General features: G+C 52.4%; 2 protein-coding genes across 3 annotated transcripts; one reads left to right on the top strand and one right to left on the bottom strand.

Moving 5' to 3' along the window:
- Positions 1-210: 210 nt before the first annotated feature.
- CCDC43 (coiled-coil domain containing 43) lies at positions 211-7,374 on the bottom strand. The gene is made up of 5 exons (XM_065699074.1): positions 7,122-7,374; positions 5,700-5,787; positions 3,674-3,809; positions 2,993-3,051; positions 211-1,581 (listed from the first exon to the last, which is right to left on the bottom strand). The coding sequence occupies exons 1-5, from the start codon at positions 7,311-7,313 to the stop codon at positions 1,394-1,396; spliced, it is 663 nt and encodes a 220-aa protein (XP_065555146.1). The 5' UTR covers positions 7,314-7,374; the 3' UTR covers positions 211-1,393.
- DBF4B (DBF4B-CDC7 kinase regulatory subunit) lies at positions 7,374-18,814 on the top strand. 2 transcript variants are annotated; one of them, XM_065699072.1, is made up of 11 exons: positions 7,374-7,581; positions 8,616-8,807; positions 9,931-9,981; positions 10,601-10,670; positions 11,670-11,767; positions 12,310-12,346; positions 14,318-14,360; positions 15,226-15,342; positions 15,569-15,695; positions 16,354-16,463; positions 17,015-18,814. In XM_065699072.1, the coding sequence occupies exons 1-11, from the start codon at positions 7,471-7,473 to the stop codon at positions 18,357-18,359; spliced, it is 2,301 nt and encodes a 766-aa protein (XP_065555144.1). In that variant the 5' UTR covers positions 7,374-7,470; the 3' UTR covers positions 18,360-18,814. The 2 variants fall into 2 exon arrangements, with proteins under 2 accessions (XP_065555144.1, XP_065555145.1); XM_065699073.1 differs by having other exon boundaries at positions 11,670-11,740.
- The last annotated feature ends 570 nt before the right edge of the window (positions 18,815-19,384 follow it).

Genomic DNA, 19,384 nt, shown 5'->3' on the forward strand with positions numbered 1-19,384 from the left:
GGGTGAAGGCAGCTCTTTCTTCTGGACATTTACAACTGGAGGGCTCCAGCAGCCTTGGGAAATGGTGTGACTCCAGGAGAAGCAGCACTGGGGCAGCCCTCAGAAACCCTGCTGCTAGGTGAGGGAGAGTGAGGACACAGGACAGGCCAGATGGGAGCCCCAAACCACACAACCACCAACCACGACTTTCATTCTAACAGAGGAACCCAGTTCTTGGCCAACCAGTTTTATTATTCAAGTCCAAAGATAAAGCAGTTAGATACACTTGCAGCAGCGAGTTAAACAGGAGGCACGGTCATTGAGGCAGACTGGTGCTGAAAGCAGGCGATGGGGACAGAGACTGCCAGGAGTACATGGCACCCAGAGAAGGGAGCTCTGGGCAAGCCAGTTCCTCCCGCACCCCAAGAACACTGCAGCTCTTTCATGCTCGGTTACAGCAGTTAGTGTTCTCTCCAAAGGTGGGTGACACCAGCACAGAAAAGGCTGGGAACAGCAGGTACCAAGCCCTTTGGGGGCGAAAGCAGTGTTCAGCCCTGGCAGTAACTGTGCCTGGCAAAAGCCACCAGTCTGTAAACCCAGTGCATCCAACTCACATTTGCTCAGCACTGCGCCATGCTCAACCACTCACCCTGGCAACGGCCGGAGCAGTGACAATGAGCACCATTTTCCAGCTACTGGCATCGAGTCTTAAAGTAGCACAAGGAACTGACCAATTTGCTACCACTGCGCCAAAGCCTTTACCTGACCGAAAACCTGTGGGTGATGCCATCCCATAGCCGCAACTCGCCTGGATTTCATCTCATTCCCTTTCTTTCACTGCAGAACAGCACTTGCCCTCACCGAGGTGAGCTCCAACCCTGCTCTCTCAGCACAGGCACAGTGTGACCTAGTGCTGTTCTTGGCAGCAGAAATACATGTATTTGCAAATACTTTTTTCAAGGCTACTGTAAATAAACTCACATTCACCCTGTAGCAGCAGATCCTTGATTACACATCAGAAAGGGGCTCTGCTCTGCTCTCAAATCCTAACTGTTGCTGCAAACCAAGGCTGGCAGGAGGACGCAGTTTGGAAGCCCTCTCCTACGTTGCGTTTTGCTTTGCTGGAAGTGGTAAGGACAAACCAATTTAAAACCACAGACATAATCACTTCACCGTTCTTTGGTACGGACACTGGCCACAAGAACTGACTGGGACACTGACACCACAGGCACATGGCACACTTCGAGTTTAGGAGGTGCTTGAAATTTCTGCTAACTAAAACAAAGAAAAAAACCCCAAATGCTTCCAAAGAGCCACTCGCCAGCCACGTGTCCAGAACTTCTGCTGCTTTTTAAACACACACCATATTCATAAGTATTCTTATCCCCTCAAGAGTCCGACTGCAGAACCGCAGCTACCGCTTTCGCTCGCCTTTCTGTGTCCTTTTCTTCTCCTTTTCCTTCCGCTCCTGCTTGGCCAGCTTGTCCTTCTCTCGCTGGACTTTATCTTGCTCTTTTTTCTTCTGGAACTCATCCCGCAGCAGCTCCCGTTCCAGCTTCCTGGCATTCACCACATCCTCCACGTTGGTGTTTCGGAATAGCGCTGGGGGCGTGTTAAGGGCAGACGAGGCTCTGGCTGAAGCCATGCAGCTTCCACTCTGCAGCCCTATTTTGGGGCTCTAAACTAGACAAAGCTTTAGCACATGAGGTGGTTTATTCTACCTCCCCCCTCACCTTCTGGTTCCCACTTCTGCTTCCTCACCAAGCAGGCAAGGAATTTCAGAATGAGGAACAGAGAAGGAAAAAGGAACCTGCTTGTTTTTCATAGAATCCCAGCCTGGTTTGGGTTGGAAGGGAGCTTAAAGCTCATCCAGCTCCAACCCCTGCCACGGGCAGGGACACCTTCCACTAGAGCAGGTTACTCCATGCCCCATCCAACGTGTCCTTCTTTTTCCAAACAGAAAGTCATACAGAGTCAATGCACACTGCCTAGGAAAGGATCTGTTCCTACAAAAATGAAGTTGCTACAGGTTCTTAAGACCAACATGTAAAAACATTTGTAAAACCTCTACAAACCTAAGAGGAAGAAAAGTAACACGGAGCACAGCTTCCTCCAGGGGGTTTGCTACAGCTGTGTCTGTGACACGTGTGGTTTTACACGTCCGTACGTGTGTGGATGTATCTGCAGGCACTGGTCACAGCAGATGGGACAGCAGCAGGGAGCCAGCAGGGATAAGGCTTCCCAACAGCTCCCCACCAGGATGGGATGGGAGCAGCTCTGCCCATCCTCCCGGCCCCAGGACCGGCTGCAGATGTGGGAACGGGGCAGCTCGCAGGAAAGATCACCACAGTCTCATGTCCTCCCCCCACAGCAAGGAGTGGCAAATACTTTGGGAAGAACATAAGAAAGAGCAAGTGGGTGCCTCCTCCGCTGTCTCTTCCTCCTAACTCCAAGTCATGCAGGGACAAGAATAATTCAGATTTTCCTTTTTAATGAATGTGATAAAACCTGCTTCTACCCTAAACCTGCCAGCTGGTGAGCTTAAGGAACATCCCAAATTACCGTGTTGAGGAAAACATAGGATACTTGATCTTTGTTCACCACAGACTTAATAGTTCTACAGTAGTTTTGTTCCTGTTGCACCTTTAATAATTCCCAATGTGATTTCCCTCTCTGGACACCAGCTAACATTAAACTTGTGTTCATAGGAGAATCATTCTTATTCATAAGCATGTTCTATGAAGCCTCAAAGAGGGCAGAAGAGGGAAGGCAGGAATAGAGGAAAGAGACTGACAGGATCAGTCTCGGCTGTGCAGAGGGGACATGTGAAACTCTAACTCTCATTATGAGCAAGGTCAGGCTATATGAGAGGAAAAATAATCACCAAACTTAGAAGGTGGCCCTAAAGCAATGGGGAGAATCAACAGGGATAAGGAAAGATGGCAAACGGGTACTCACCATGCAAACTGCCTTCCTTCCCTAAAGCCTGGGTCACCCAGAATTCAAAGGATACATTTTTCTGACCCCATATTTACTGCTGTCGCAGTCGATCCGTCCTGTTCATCCTCACCAGTGAGATGATTAAGGAAATATGGACATCAGTAATGACCTTGTGCCTCTGGACAGTCACCCTTGACTCCCAACATGCCAAGTAACCCTTCTGTCAAGCCACAAGGGAGCAGCTGAACGCTCACAGACACAGACCCCCCCCATGTTCAGCTCCCCCCTGCTGCTCAAGCACCAGGTACCATTCCTTCCCGTTTCCTATTCAACTTTGCTCTTCAAGGCAGAACTTGTTCTTCAGCATTACAAAGAGTGAACTTTAAACTCTCCCACTTTATACCACTCTAAAACGGACTTTTTCAGCAGATTTCTCATTACAAAGTAATAGATTAATTCAAATCACTAACTACCATGTACAGAGTTATCAGGAGGCGATTTCCCCCTCTTCTGCAACATACATGGACTGGAGGAACCTTACCCAGACAAGCATCCTCCAAGGAGCATCTGCTCACGGCACTCCACAAACAAGGAGCTTCCATGCTTTTCTCCATGGAAGTTATTTTATCATGGAGAAGGAAGATTGAAAAGTTTCCCCAATTTTCCCAATAAAGACACTGTTTTCCTTTACAAAATCTCTAATAACCATTATCCTTCAAAGCACCGAGTCTTAGCTGGGTCAGGAAAAGGATATTCCTCCTCATCTGTCACATTGGCATACTGGGCCAGGAGAGCAGCTTTCCTTTGCTTCTCCTCCTGGGAGACCTCTTTGGGCTTCACCACAATCTTGGCCTGCTTCTCCATCATGCTGGCGATGGCTTGGATCTCATCTGGCAAGGAGAGGAGTCAGAGCATCAGACACGGCAGGATGTGCCACGTGCGCACATAGCTACCTTCTACCACTGAAGTGTTTAGCTTGTTAATAACTTCTCCTCAGGATTCTGTTACTCTAAGTAGATATTGACTCCATTGGGGATTTATCCTTTCATGGAACCACAGTGAAATAATTAAATCCTTGCACTTCTAACAAGCTAGACACATGCTGCTACCTTCTTCCTGCAACAAGTGAAAAACCAGCCCTGTGGGTAACCGATAGTATAAGCAGGAGGAGTCCAGCAGCAGCTCCAGCAATTCCAATCACTTGTCCCCAAAAGAGGGACTGATTGAATGCACAGAACAGTGCAACTTGTCCCTGTCCCCAGGCAAAAGGCAAGGTCGGGCCGAGGACAGACTGCTGCATGTGTGGTTCAGCTGCCTTGTCTATACAGAGGAGTTGAGCGAGACTGGCGAAACACAGGTTTAGACAAGACAAGTGCTGTAGGAACACAGGCCTCATGAAGCTGGTGAAGGACCTGGAGTGTGATGAGGAACAGCTGAGGGACCTGGGGGGTTTAGGCTGGAGAAGACAAGGCTCAGGGGGGACCTGATGGCTCCCTACAGCTGCCTGACAGGAGGATGGAGCCAGGAGGGGCTGGGCTCTGCTCTCCAGGCACAAGGGATGGGACAAGAGGAACCGGCCTCAAGCTGCACCAGGGCAGGTTTAGATGGAGCTGAGGAACAATTCCTGCCCCAGAGCGTGCTCAGGCATTGGAACAGGCTGCCCAGGGCAGGGCTGCAGTCATGCTCCCTGGAAGAGCTCACACTACGTACACGAGGCCCTCAGTGCCACGGGTTAGTGGTGGCCTTGGCAGTGCTGGGGAATGACTGGACTTGATGATCTTAAAGGTCTTTTCCAACCTGGTTGATTCTGTGATTCCATGATAAGGGCTCACTGGGAGAACTCCTCTAGAAGGACATCAGTCAGTGACAATAGTCTGCTTGCAACCAGAACCAACCAAAAAATGCAAAGCAAACAAAAAGCAGGATTTAGCCAGAAGGGATGCGACATGGTCACGGGCTACGGACAGTTGGAGGATTACTAACTGATCCACGCAGTGTGCTTAAACCAGCTAAATCTTGCCAGCATATGACTTTATTATACTGCAGAGCTCTGCCCACTGACCAGAACAAACCTCCCATGATAAACTTCCTTCACTCCTGAGCCGACAGCTGAAGTCAAAAGATGGATTCAGAGAGGGCACAAAGAAACAGTGGGGCTACAGATGTGACTGGGAAAGGAGCAGCATCAGTACAGCAACAGCAGCCTCACACAGCATCCCCCACAAGCATTTATGGGGAAAAAAGGACAGCTTTAGAAGACTGTGAAAGAGGAGAACAAGGGTCTTTTCCTGATGTGTACTGGGGTGAGCAGCAGCAGAGGGGACAGCCCAGCTCTCCATGGGTGCACGGGGGTAAAGCCACTGGCTCTCCGAACTGCCACAGACTGAAGCAGCTCAGGCTTTATACACCACCACGACTGCAGCTCCCAGCAGAGTGCTGCCGTGGCTGCAGTGCGCACTGACCGGAGGGAAAGCCCTGGCTGTTTTGTGAAGGGAAACTGAAAAAATCCTTCAGGAATTAAAAAAAAAAAATAACCCAAGGAGCTTTTCATGTGCAGGATTCTGAACTCAAAGAGCAGCAGGATGCCAGGGACAGCCACAAGTGAAACCATGCATTTCCTCGCTCAAGTCAAAACAGTAAATAAGCAGCAATGAGAAGCAAAGCACACATAGCAGCAGCGTTGGTTTTAACTCCTGGCAGGACAAGCACACAGTTCTCATCTTGGCGAGGCCCTGCAAAGCACTCACACCACGAGGAAGGGCACACTGCAGCGACACTACCTGCTTTTTTCTCTGTGGCGTCAACAATCTGAGATTCAGACCACTTCTCCACTACTTCCCTGCAAACATCGTGTAAGAGATCTTCTTCCTAGGGAGGGAAAAGAGACTTCTCAGTCTTGGAACAAAGCTTTAAACGAGCATGAACCAGGTATGAAAAGTACCAGCTGCAAAGAACCTGAACACCCAGCAGTAAGCTCAAATCACAGCTTTTCACATCCCATCTCCTTGATAAATGCAGACACAGGGCTTGGGTTAACCTGGGATGACACAAGTAATGCCATGCACTTACTTATCTCAAACAGCTCAGGACTAGAGAGCACCCTGACATGTTACACCCCCAGTGAGCAACCTGCCCCATGATACAGCTCTAACAACACCCACGGGTTTCCTGGCACTGGCTCTCAAGGTGCAACAGCCCCACAGACACCGAGGAAAGGCCATCGGGGTGTCTCCACTCCAGAAATGCACTGCCCAGCATCATCCCTCTTCTGAGCAAAGCTGCAGGGAAGCTACTCAAAGGCCACTCCAAACCAATCTCACCAAAGCAAATAAATTGGACTGGATAAAGCAGGGGTATGGAGCCGAAACCGCTCTGGTTGTATTGACAGCCCATCTCCTCCCACCAGCAGGGCCATCCTCGGGCCGGAGCACGTTCTAGAGGGGGCAGTGGGTGCCTTCCCTTGGTTGCTCACCACTGAGGAAGACCTGAAAACCCTGGCACCTACACAAACCACCTCCAAGTTGCGGGACAAACCACAGCTGAGGAGGGCAAAGCGAGCAGGGCAAAGCTCACCCGCATGGGGGTCAGCAAAAACTGAGTTCTCCACAGCGGGGGGAGACAAGGAGGTAAAAGCAGACACAAAAGTCTCCACCTTTTGCTCCAATATGCGCAAGGCCCCGAGCCTGCGGCAGTTAAGCACAGTTCGGGGCTGAACACACACCAGGAGAAGGTGCCCAGGCTGGGGGGGAGACGCTACAAGGGCCGATGTGGGGTATTTGAGGCTGTGAGAGGAGGTGATCTGAAACAGCACAAGGACCAAGGGCTTGTGATTCCCAACGTGATTCTACGCTAAGAAGCCAGCACGCCTTGAACACGAGCAGCTCCCGGATGGTGCCTCACCCGCTAGGATCAGGTACAAGAAACACCCTGAGATACGGGCAGTGCAGACACCCCACAGCGCCCACGGGAGACGAACGCTGAGGAGAAAAGCCAGGGCTGCAGGGGGGCGATGCCCGCCTGTCCCCTCGGTTCTCCGCACCAGACCTGCCCGGGCACGGCGAGGCCGCGGCTGCCCCTCAACTCCCCGGGGGGAGCCGGCCCCTGGCTCCAGGGGGAGAGGGAGAGGGAGAGGGAGAGGGAGAGGGAGAGGAGAGGAGAGGAGAGGACCTTCCCGTCCCGTCCCGTCCCGTCCCGTCGCTCACCAGGCAGGCGGCCAGGACCCCGCGCAGCGCCTCCAGCCGCTCCTCGTCGCTCTCCTCCTCCCGGAGCAGCCCCTGGATGTAGGCACCGTACACGGCCCGGTCGAGCCCCAGCGCCTCCAGCCGCGCCGCCAGCCAGGCCGCGAACCCTCCGGCCGCCGCCGCCTCCTCCTCCTCCCTGCCGGGCGCCGCCATCTTGGACCAGCGCCACCTCCACCACCGCGCATGCGGGACGGCGGCCGTGCGGGACAAGCCTATGGCGTTGCGGCTCCGCGCCGTTACCCCTGCGCGGCCGCCGTCGGGAACGGGGCGGGCCCGAGTTTAAACGGCGGCGCCCCCCGGCCCGGCCGCCATGGCGGGCCCCGGCGCGCCCCGGCCCCTCCGCGGGAAGTCCTTCTACCTGGACCTGCCGAGCGGGCGCGCCGCGAGGGAGCTGGCGGCGGCCATCAGGCGCCTCGGCGGGGTGAGGCTGCGCTAGGCCTGGGGCTGGGGCTGGGGTCGGGGTCGGGGTTGGGGCTGGGGCTGGGGCTGAGGTTGGGGCGTGCGCCCCCAGCCCTCTCCGCGCCCCGCTGGCTCCTCCTGGGCCCGGCTCCTGCTGCCCGCGGATGCTCTGATCCTGAGGGCTGGGGGAGCTGCCTGGGCCGTGGTCCAGAGGGGGCTCACTGGGTGCCTGACCGAGGCGGCCCCTTCTGGTAGATGCCAGGGGGCTGCCTGGCCATGGGGCACCAGCCAGGCATTGGGAAGCGGTTGTACAGTGATGGGAGTGCTTTCCAGTAGTGCTAACTGGTTGTGCAGTGATGGGAGCACTTTCCAGTAGTGCTAACTGGTTGTGTGGCGATGGGAGCACCATCCGGGCAGTTGTAACGGCCTGCCGGGCTGTGGGACACGAGCTGGGAGCTGGTTGTGCAGTGTGGGAGCATCTCCCCATAGGTGCTAACCAGGGCATGGGGCTGCAGTGGGGTCAGTGCATTGCGAGTACCCCAAACCTTGCGTTTCCACCTCTCCCTCCAGCTTTTGGCTCCTGTGCAGAGGTTTCTCTGTGTGTTTCGGCTTCCTCATTCCCTATCACCCTGTTCTATGTGGAGCTGCTTGTCCCAGCAGTTCCCTTCCTACCGTGTCCTGCTCTCCTGAGAACAGAATGGCTAATGGCAGTGGATGTGCTCCTGAGAACAGAGCTCTCCCCACTCGTGTGCGATGTCAGGGCCTTTTCCTCAGCTTTTCCTCTGAAACCATTGCTTTGAGGAGCAGATAATGGGGGACGGGCTCAATCTGAAGGTTCTGCTGATGATTTACACATGTGCTCTCTGAGGGTCTCTTCTCCTTCTGGGAGATGGCATCAAAGAATGGGAAAAGGAGCTCCTTGTAGAGATGAGTACTTTCAGCAGCCCCTGAATGGTGTGTGGGGTTAAGCTAAAGGTGGCAGCTCTTGCTTAGCAGGTCTCTTTCAGCTCAGAGTTGCACAGTCTCAGAGCTGCTCTGTTCTGCCTCTTGCTGCAGGTGACCGAAAGCTTCCTTAGCAAGGAAGTCAGCTACGTGGTTTCCAGCAACAGAGAAGCCAAACGCGACAAAGCCAGAACTCAGCCTGAGAAGTGCAGCAATGAAGCTTCAGAAGATGCAAAAGCCGCAGGCCCAGTGCCTCCTTCCTCCAAAGGGACCCATCCCAGACCTCACCAGAAGCCCTCAGACACTGTAAGACCTATAAGTATCTATAACGCGTATAGAAGTGTCTATAAAGGTTTAGGCAACCTCAGAGTTCGGCGCAAGAGATGGAAGGGGTAGAACCTGAGACCAGTGTTGGAAGAGAAAGTTATTCCTGCTCTGAGCAACCACGTTGGGTGTTTAGTTTGGGTTGGGGCTTTTTTCTCCCCCTGGTATGGTGATTCATATTCGTACCCATGTTCCTTGTGTCTGCACTTCTCACAGCTTTGAGCTAGTAAACAAGGGTATCTGCTCAAATGGCAGAGAAAATAGAGGGCTTGGCTGCCTTCCCAACAGCATATGCAATCATCCTGATGCAGAGGAGTGTCTGGAAAAGCCAGGGACATGTAGACAAGATAAAACTGTTGCAGGGTTTGGTGCATGCTCACAGACACAGGTAGGACAAGGCCGTTGTAACCTGGGAGGAGAGCTACAAGGGCAGTTTGCAACAGGGGATTTCTCCTGACTCCTGTTCTGGGCTTTCTGGTTATTAGTGCTTGTGGCCAAAGCTCAAACGTCCTGTGCTGAACACTGGTGTCAGCTGCAAGCTGTGACTGTGAGGAGAGCCTCCTACCCCAGTCTAGGTCATGAGCATCTGTCAGCTGGACCTGGACCATGTGCCAGTGGGAAGCCTGAGCTGATGTTGGCTTTCACTCCCTCAAAGTGTTTGTTCCCTTGTCCTTGCTCACGGCATAACCCCCTTGTCTTACAAAGAACCTAACCTGCATGCTGAAATCATTGGCTTGTAAAGAAGACTCGGCTCCCAGGAAGGTCTAGCAAGGCTGTTCCTAACCCCTGCCAGCACACTGGGATGTGGCCGGCATTCCAGGCTAAGTTGCTGCTTCCTCTTGGCTCTCTCTGGTGTACTCACTGCTGTTCAGTCAGAGCCTTTGCTGAATGGCTGTTTGGTGTAGACCTAAGGGGTGCCTCTGCAGTTTGTGCTCCCTGGAAATGCTGAGTCCTGCTGTCTTTGAGATAAAGTCTTGGCCAGACTCTCCTCAGCAGAAGGCAGGTATCACTCGAAATCATTCTGCTGGACAGCCAGGCTGCCCTCCGCTTGCTGCTGCCTGCTAGCTCTTTGCTTTAACATAGTACTTGGCTTCTTTCCCTATAGGTCCTGATCAGCAGGGGAAAGGAACTGCTGCAGAAGGCCATGAAGAATCAGGTGAGCTGTGTGTGGATGGGCTTTAGCTGAATAGGTTCAAAGTGCTGCTGAGCAGTGCAGAGCCAGTGCCAGCCACTTCTCCAGAGCCCCTGCCCTATTGAAGAGAGCAGATTCTAGGGCTGGTAAAGGTACAAAGCAGTTCCTTGTGGCCTGCAGAATACTGTGCAGTGCTCCTGGTTGCTGTTCTTCACAGAGCCGTGTCTTCCATCCATGTTAGTACTTCTAAAGTCTGTCCCAGTGATCTGGGTGCTCCATACAAGAGAATTATTAATACAAGACCAGTTATTTGATGACTTTTTAGCCTAGAAAGAACTAAAGCCGTATGGCTGGGGCAAAAGGCTTCCTGAGGCCCTTTAACTGAAATCACAAGTGGCCAAAGGAATCTTGGTGCTCACTTGGAATCTCATGTTATATAGCAGGGATTAAAAGTATGATTTAGGTGCTACTATTAATTTGGGATAGATAAAGCATGAGTTTGAACCTTTTCTGATTTTAATAACAGCTACACAATGGTCTGTCAATTGGGCAACAGGAAAATCTCTAAAGTAGATTTAGAGCTGCTTGTGCTCACACGGGCATCTCTGCTTTGAACTGTACCTTGCCAAACCTCTCTGTACAGGACACCTGCAGTGGCAGCAGTATCCTCGCCAGCGCTCGCCTGTGGGGCGTCCAGATCTTGCACGTGGATGGTATCCTTCTCTGCAGGCTGAAATTAGCTGTTGGTAATGAGTGATTTTGGAGGCAGGTGGAGCAGAAGCGATGTAGGGAGTGTGGTGCAGAAGGAAGCAATTGCAAGCAATATCTGGTACGTGACTGATGCCATCCTGACCATGGCTGCCTAGGTCTGCCCTCCAAAATCCAAATGAACTTACCTGTATAGAGCATGCTCATGGTCTAGTGGAAGGTGCCCCAGCCCATGGCAGTGGGTTGATCTTAAGGTCCTTTCCAACCCAAACCATTCTGTGATTCATTCTATGCTACCATCACATTTACAATAGCCCATGCTGTAATATACTGAAGCTGTAGTATTAGAAAATGTTAATGGCTTGGTCAGTGCATTAATTTGTTCCAAAAAGACCATTGTTACTAATTGACCTTGGAAGTACAGCCCATGCTAATGGCAGGATTTGGTCATTTTTAATTAGGAAGTGCTGATGTTCCTGGTTCTGGGCTAGAAGGCACTTCCCATCTCAGTGATGAATGGGGAAGGGGTGATGGGAAAGACAGATGGTAAAACTCTGATTCTAATAATAGGCCTAGAGTAAAAGGTTCCTCAGTGTCTAATGACAGTGACATACTGCTGTGGCTGAGCCTGTCTGGGTGTGTGATGGAGGCAGCCGCTGCTTGTATATTCCTGAGCAGCCAGCTCTACTGAACCACAGTGGTGCTGCAAATGTCAGGGTCTGGCCTGTGTGCTGCGCAACTCCTAACAGTGCCTCATGTCCACAGAGGCTTAAAGCCAGCCTCCAGCTCTGCTAAAGAGCAAACCAGGATGCCATCCCTTGAGCACTCCTCTTTGGCTGCTCCTTGGGCAGATGAACCATGTGGTGGTGATGCTGCCAGGTGATGGCTGGTTCAGGGGCTGTGTGCTTTTGCCTGGTGGATCGGGAGTTAAACTTGGGCTGCAGTCAGAAGGGGAGCAAGCTTCTCTGGTTGTGCTATGGCTCTTTGACATCCCACCTGCACAGATATGTTGTCATACGCTCAACAGCTGCTGCGTGCTGTCTCAGAAGCAAGGAAGCAGTGCCAGAAGACAGAGGTAACTGACAACTCCAGCCAATTTGAGGTACTTGGGGGATCCCTTGGTAGCTCTAAGCAATTCTAGCTCCTCTAGCGCCGAAAGGCTAGAAAGCAGGGTCCTCTCCTAGTTTTTCATCCAACTCTAGGCAATCTGATGCTTCTGCTTATTGATGGAGATTGCAAAAGGGGGGGTGAAACCAGGTAAGAATGAGGCAGCCATTAGTTATCAACATCATTTGTAGCACAGCAAATGCTCATTTTGACTTACAAGGGGCTAAGGGTAAAACAAAGCTCATAGGTGGCTGGTACACTGGCTTTCTGAAGCTTTCTAAACCACTCTTTAATGCATTGGAGAGGTCAAGGAGAAGGTAGAGCATTAAGATCAGAGTGGCAGCCTGTGTATCATATCTAAACTAAATCTAGGTAACTTTGGAGGCAAAATATCAGGGGAAGGTGATACAGTCTCTGATGCAGGGCCCTTGAAGTGGTGGGTGAGACTTCTGTAATCTCACTTTGCTGCTCTGGGGTCAGTGGCTGCAGTTCTGCCTGTGCTGGCTCCCATACTGAGTATCTCAATCTCTCCTTCAGGTGAAATGCCTTGCAACTGGATTGAAAACTTGCAAAGGTAGGCATGGAAGTTGTGCTCCAGTTTATACTCAGATGCAGAGCTGCTTGAAGAAGCCTCACTTGGAATTTGAAAATCCATCTGACGCTTCACTAATCCAAAATATGCCAAACTATTAAGGCAGTTTCTCTTGAATGGGTTTTGTAATTCCTTCTCTGAGTCTAGCTGCAGCATCCTTACACAGCTGAGGATGTATAAGGATGTATAAGCCTTTTATTTCATGGAGTGTTTTTAAAATGCCATAACCTGTTTGCTCCCAGAATCCCAAGGCGCCTGAGAGCTCTGCTGCTGGCACTGCACATTGAACCCACTGGCTCAAATGATGTTTCAAAGAATAATGCATCCTACAGAGGAGAGCATGTTCCTCGCATCCCACTCACTTCTGTTAGGCTGAAACGTACTGCTGAGACACCAGTCTAGGGATAACACTTCCAAAGGGAGGAGGGAAGGGGGGTGGGGGGGAAACAGGTTCTCATCTGCAATTAGACAAGAGAGCCAGTTGTGGTTCTGAGATTGGCACCAGTAGCAGAAGTTACTTGGTGACTTGTTTGACTTCACTCGTTAGGGAGTGAACAGTCAGTAATATCTCAGAGCAAGCTCCAACCTGGATTGTTTGTGACACGTGGAAGATTATTTTCCAGGTTGGGAAGGGCAAAGGTGGTAAAAAAAGGCTTGAAAAGCTGTTGGATGAAGGCAAATTGTCTGTGGCACACTCCAAACCCCATGGGGAGACTCGTGGTGACAGCTGAGCTGTTTGTCACTGTTCAGCACTCTGCCATGAGCTCAGGACCCTCACACCACTCTGAGCTGTATCTAGGGCCCTAAATGGGGCTTTGCTCTCAGAAGTGCTAAGCATTTGGCAGCATTTACATGGAAAAATTGATCCTGCACTTAAATAGCTACTTTAGTGACATAACAGCACATTTGATGCGAGCTCAGGTGGAGGTTCGAGGAACTAAGTGGCGAGGGCAGGTGGACTCAGCCTTTCTGGAGGATGAGCTTCACATTTCTTTGGAGAAAATAGCACCGAGTGCCAGGCTGACAGGAAAACAAGACACCTCGCCCTTCAGAGGCATAAGGCAGGCACAAGAGGCTTAGTTTCAGGGTCATGCAGATGCCCTGTGGGAATACCTTGGTGTGCGTTTGTTTCTTAACCAGATCTGTACTCAGATTTCCAGGCCGAGTGTCATGTTATCACTTGCAAGTTGAACATAACCTGTGAGGGAGAGCTGGCAGCTTCTTCTCCCAGCCTGGCCCTGAAAGCCTTTTCCCTGAATGCACTGCTGAGGCTTTCTTCTGCTCCCTTAATATATCTTATGCCTCTCTAGGAAGCATAGCTGCTGTTCACCCTCCTCAGGGACCAAGCAGAGGCCAGATATTGCCCTTTAGCAGTGTTCTCATGCCAGGCTTGGCTATGCAGCATGTTTGTCTCCAGCAGCTCTTACTGCTTTGACTTAACTGCCCTGGCCTGAGTTGTTCTGAACTCCAGGCTGTTGTGTAAAGGTAAATGGGGAAGAGTTGATGCAGAGCTCTGTGCTTGTGCAACTGCTGCTGCAGTATGGTTCTCATAAACTCGTGTCTCATGCTTGGTGGCATGTTTCACATTGAGGATGCATGGCAGGTTTTAGAATTCGAGCCAGAATTAGAGGGTTGGGGTGAGGCCACTCGCTGATAAGACTGGGGGGACATGAAAGATGCAAGGAACTTAGCAGGATGTTCTTTTAGAGGTGGAAACAGCCCACAGTTGGGCTGCCTCTGGGGTTTGGTCACCCTACCGAGTACCTTAGAGGTGAGGGCTGCTGTAGATTACCTAAAAGGCTGTTTTGGCTGTGCTTTAGCCATCACTTGGCATTCACAATGGCAGAAGTACCAGTGAGCTTGGCTCTGCAGCCCAGTTTTGTTGGGGAATGAATGAATGAATGAGTAGGGAATTTGGCCAGAGCAACTTCTAACCAGCTCGCTTTCTAACAGGAAAATTGAAGCCCCCTTTTCTGAAGGTTGAAGACCAGAGCAGGTAAATGAGGTGTTTCTAAATATCCCACCTTAAAACCTCAGGGGCTCCAGGGAGGGAATCCTTCACTGGTTTTATTTGCAGTGAATATTCTGTCCAAGCAGGCAGAGCATTGGCTTCTTTGAAGACCCTGTTGCGCACTGGGAAGTTGACCCTCTTCTAAAGGGAGGCAAATAGAGTTTAGAGAAACAATCTGGGTGGCTCATGTGTCAGGGGTTGGGGGGGGAAGGTGTTAAACGAGACTTGACAACAGTTTGCTTCCTTGCTCAGATTCCATTTGTGATCCTCAGCAGGTCACTTAATCTGCTCGAGCTCTCTGAAATGAGGAAAGAGTTTGAAACACGAGGTCAGGGCCTGTAACTTGATTACAGCATTCAGCACAAGGGGATCTGATCTATGTGGTGTTCCCAACAACTCTGTAACTAGAACGGTATCCTCGCTGCCAATGAATTATTCTGAAGGCAACATTTAAGGCAGCTGCAGTGTCAAATATTAGGTTTTACATGCTGCATGCAACAAAGTGTGAAGAGGGAGATGTGGTCTGAGAACCAAAGCCTTCCCATGCTGCTGTGTAGCTGGAAGCACTGCACTGCCTGCTGCTGATGTGCCTTGGAGGTAAAGGTGGGTTTGTAGGTGAGCAGGCAAGCCCACCCCCTGTCCAAAAGATGCCCCCATCAGTGCTGTTTCTGGGGATCAGGTTTAGTACTTCCAGTGAGGAGTGGGAAATCTCTGGAACAGCCGAGTGAAAGTACAGCAATGGGCAGTATCTCGGCATGCATGGGGCAGCACCATGAGCCCCTCTGAGGGAGGACAGCTCTAACCAGGCTAGCACTACCAGGAGTCTGATGTCCTGATCTGCTGGTTTTAGGCAATTCCGGCCCTTCCATCACCAGTTCAAAAGTTTTCCTGACCTGAACTTCCTGGCACCCAGAAGCTCCAGCCCATTTGAGCCTCTGAGAAGCCTCTCCAATTCTTGCAGAGCCAGGTATGTTGTAGCTCCTTTTGTGCCAGTTTTTAACCCAACTCTCCTGGTGACTGCTACCCTGCTGGTTCCTGGCATCTAGGGACCCACTTGCCTTCTGGATGCGGACAAAAGGAACCCTGTTCCTGGTGGTTGGAAGCTGTGGCTCAAGCTGTAGCTCAGAGGCAGTACCGGGTGCTTGCTGATGCTGTCAGTGAGGGCAGGGAAGATCTTTGCTGTTATCTTGCAGGGCTGTGGAAGGCTGTCCAATAGGCAGCAAGGGGGAGAAGAGCCCCCAGTCCACACCAGTCACTGTGCCGAAGAAAAAGAGGGGATTCTGTGAGTGCTGCCAAGAGACCTTTGAGGAGCTACAGAAGGTAAAGGTTCCCCTGGGACCTGGTTCCCTGGCAAAGTTAAGGGGCCCACTCAGCAGCTTCATGAATCATGTCATGCCCATTATCACCCTGATCCCTTTTGGAAGGAAGACAGGCTGCTGTATGCACAGCCCTTATGGCTGATCTAGAAGGATCAGCCTTATAGATGAAAGCCGTAGTAGATCTGTGTTCTGACCTCCTGCTCTGGGCAAACAGTGGGAGTATTGGAGCACACATGGGGAAGAGAGTCTCAAGGATCATCCCATTGCCTCATCTCTAAGGTGGGAACCCTATTCCATGGCAGTCAGGGGGCATGGGCTGATTGAAAAGGTGGGAAGAGGGGGTTTTTAACTCCTGGAAGGTGCCAAACAATGTGGCTTTCAGAGCCCAGCCTTTGGTGATAGTGCATAGTTGGAGTCTGCATTTGCACTAGCTGCTGGGGAAAGCTGTAGGCTGCTGTTAGATATAGACTCAACCTCCTCAAAACCAGGTGTCTATGGGAGGAACAGAAAACTCCCTGTAAGCAAGCAGGGGTAATAGCATTGCCTGGGTTTCCCAAATTTGCTTCCAAATGGCTCTATCTGGTGGAAAGGCTGCGGGAAGTGGCTGTTAGAGCACGTTTCCCTGCTGGGAGTGGCCAAGGGTCTCTTCTACCTTCCAGCATCTCCAGAGCCCCCAGCACAAGCGCTTTGCTCTGGATGACTCGCAGTACGCCCCTGTGGACCATGTCATCGCACAGCTCGGCTGCAGCTTTGTGGAGCACTCGGCCAAGTAAGTCTGTATGAATCTGGGAGCTCTGGAGCTGGAAAGCAGCGTGGTGCAGCTTGGCACGCTCACAGGAACAGGGCCTGAGTCTCCATGCTGCTGTGGAACTGGTCCCTAACTCATGTCCTGTGCCAGGGAATCAGCCACCAGGGAGAGCTGCTGCTGACTGCAGGGACCAACCTGGCACATGCCAGGCAGTTTGGGTGAGCCATAGGAGATACCCTGTGGCTTCAGGGAGCTCCCGTGGCCCTCTAGTGCCTTTTAAACTAGCAAGGGCAGCTGAGCCCATTTCTTCTGTCCCTGTGTCAGATGCAAACCCCACTGTTCTGGAGCACTCCTGTGCCCAGCCCCTGGTGTGGTGAGAAGGCTGAGAGCCCCCTTGTGCTGCCCATCTCTGCCAGCAGCAGTGTCACTGCTGAGCCTCACCAGGCTATGATTTCTTAGTGCCTCCTGAGCGAGGGCTTCCAACATGCTGCAATGCAGAAAACACCTCATCTCCCCAGGGGAGGGTGTTCTGGGCCTAGGGAGGGTGAGCATTAACTGATGGTTCTTCTCAGGGTGCTTCGGTCCTGCCTGACAGATGAACACTTAGTGCCTCAAGCACAAGTTACTGGAGAAACGGAGATGCTGACAGCAGAGCTGGGAAAGGAAAGGGAGCAGCCTGAGCAGGAGCTGTTCACCAATATGGAGCATGATCACAGCCTGAAGACCAAGGGAGATTCCTCTTGTCTGCCCAGAGACAGGCTCAGTAACCCCAGCGAAGGAGGGGAGTTCAAGACCTGCTCTGTTGGAGCAGGGCTCGCCAGAAGGGTTTGTGCAGCTCACGGCACCCTGGAGGAGTTTGTGCTAGGGGATACAGATTTGGGCTTGGCTCCTGACCTGGGCTGGAGGGCTTGCATAGAGGATACTCATGTCAGAGAGCCAACAGCTTCCTCATCTGAACCTCATGGACAGCAAGTGCTTGGGCCTGCCAGCCACCCTCCGCAAGCGCTGCCTGCCTCCAGGAAACGCCAGCTCTGCAGGCAGAGCACCCAGGTGGGAAAGAAGCCCAGGCTGGAGCTGGGGGGTGGTGGTGGCCTCTCTCCGTGTGAGCAGATGAACCCCATGGATGTGGGGACGGGTGGGCAGGGTGCAGGACAGACGTCTGAGCCGGGCTTGCCTGGTGTGGTGGAGGCTGGCAGCTTGCCCCTAAGCACAAAGCTCTCCAGCAGAACTTGTAGCTCTGTTGGTCTGGACCTGGGCCCGTGCAGGGACCCTGGGGACCCTGTATCATACCTTGAAGCTGTGTCTGGGGGGTTTGATCCCACAGAAGCTGCTGCAGCCCGCACTGTTGGTGCATGTGGCTGGAGCAGGGTGAACGCGAGTCCCAAAGGGGAGCGGCTCCAAGGGGAGAATGAAATCGCACACAGAAATGTGCTTAGCGCTGATGTGGAGAGCACAAGGAGCCAGACCAGCTGCCCCTTGCCTTCCCCAAAAGTGCTTGGGGCCAAAGCTGGGTGTTGCTGCTCACTTTGTGTCAGAGCAGCAGAGAAAAGAGCACCGGACCTCCCGGGCCATGGTGAAGAGCAGGGTCCGTGCCCTGGCCTCCTTCAGCCTCCTTCACGTAACACTCATGACTTCAGCAGCAGCTCTTCCAAGTCAGACTGGGATGTGTCCCTGCTCTCCACACTAACGGGTGTCCAGGATGGCAGGATTCAGCCTGCGGACCAGGATTCGCTCCAGAGGGCTCGTGTCAGTGCGAGGGACAGTGGGTATGAGGCTCAGCTCAGCTCAGTCCTGAAGCAGAAGTCAGAGCTTGCCTGGGCAGGCAAAGAGGACAAGAACTGCCGGACCTGCTGCACTGAGAGCAAAGGCGCCTCTTTCCCCATGTTTGAGACCTGTTTTGGCAGCTGGACCAGCTAAAACCACCTCCTGGCTGTTCTCTGGGCCCTTGGTGGGAGCTGGAAAGTGGTTGGAAAGGGATTTGACAAGGATCAGGAGGTTCTGTTGTGAGCTGGAGCGAGGACCATCAGAGTGAGGTGGTCTCCAGACACCACAGACAACCTGGGCAGCTCTTCAGGTGGGAACTGATGGGTGATGTGAGGGTTTCAATGGGCAGCTTCAAGCTGGTCTTCTCTGAAAGTATCTCTTCATCAGGCACATGGTCTTTGCCCTTCCAGATTGAGGGCAGGTCCTGTTCTTTCTCTCACCTGGTCCTTGGAGGTGCAAGCACAGGATAAGAGGGGCCATGGGGGTGAGCTCTGCGTTCTTGCCGTGCTCTGGGGTTTTGGTGCATGTCTGGTACTGAATTCCTTGGGGATTTCTGTTTTTCTAACAGACTTTTAACCTTTGAAATAAAACAGCAGCTGTGCTCCTGCTCTGCTCCGTGGGGTCAAACTTACCTGGTGGCCCAAGCACAGCTACCTCGAAGTGCCCAGCAGCAGAGGCTGGGTGATGCTGGAAAGGATGTGCGGGGGACAGTGGCCATAAGGCATGGACCAGCACTGGCTCTGGTCCTGTAGCATCCCCCCGTCCATGGTGTACCCTGGGCATGCGCTCAGCAGGCTCGGGGAAGCTCTTGTACCTGGCACAGGGTTATCCGTGATGGCCCCCAGTAAAGAGCAATGTGGAGAAACTGGAGAGCAGCTGGGAGGAGGCTCTCGACCTCAGAGCCGGGCTGGCTGCTCTTGCCAAGGGGGGGGGGGTTTCAGGGTACCTAAAAGCAGCCTAGGACTTGGGCTTTGTCTTTTGGGGGGCTCTGGAGCCTGTGGCTGCTCATGGCTTTTGGTGGGGCTGAGCATCACCCTCCCATGGTGCTGTACCCCCCCCTCCATCCCACAGCTGCAGTAAACAGGAGTGTATTGGGGCTTTTCTTGCCCCCAGATTGTTTTGTTATCCCCAGGTGTGGAACGTGGCCTTGCAGCATCCCCCCGAAATGAGGGCAACCC

This window comes from Lathamus discolor, chromosome 20, assembly GCF_037157495.1.
Source record: "Lathamus discolor isolate bLatDis1 chromosome 20, bLatDis1.hap1, whole genome shotgun sequence".
NCBI lineage: Eukaryota > Metazoa > Chordata > Aves > Psittaciformes > Psittacidae > Lathamus > Lathamus discolor.

Bases quoted from the DNA above. Each gene is read 5' to 3' on its own strand.
- CCDC43 (XM_065699074.1), bottom strand. From the start codon at position 7,313: ATGGCGGCGCCCGGCAGGGAGGAGGAGGAGGCGGCGGCGGCCGGAGGG. The intron at 5,788-7,121 runs GTGAGCGACGGG...TTCCCTCCCTAG, and splicing joins GGGTCCTGGCCGCCTGCCTG to GAAGAAGATCTCTTACACGA. The intron at 3,810-5,699 runs GTAGTGTCGCTG...TCTCCTTGCCAG, and splicing joins CGCCACAGAGAAAAAAGCAG to ATGAGATCCAAGCCATCGCC.
- DBF4B (XM_065699072.1), top strand. From the start codon at position 7,471: ATGGCGGGCCCCGGCGCGCCCCGGCCCCTCCGCGGGAAGTCCTTCTAC. The intron at 15,696-16,353 runs GTAAAGGTTCCC...TCTACCTTCCAG, and splicing joins CCTTTGAGGAGCTACAGAAG to CATCTCCAGAGCCCCCAGCA. The intron at 16,464-17,014 runs GTAAGTCTGTAT...GGTTCTTCTCAG, and splicing joins TTTGTGGAGCACTCGGCCAA to GGTGCTTCGGTCCTGCCTGA.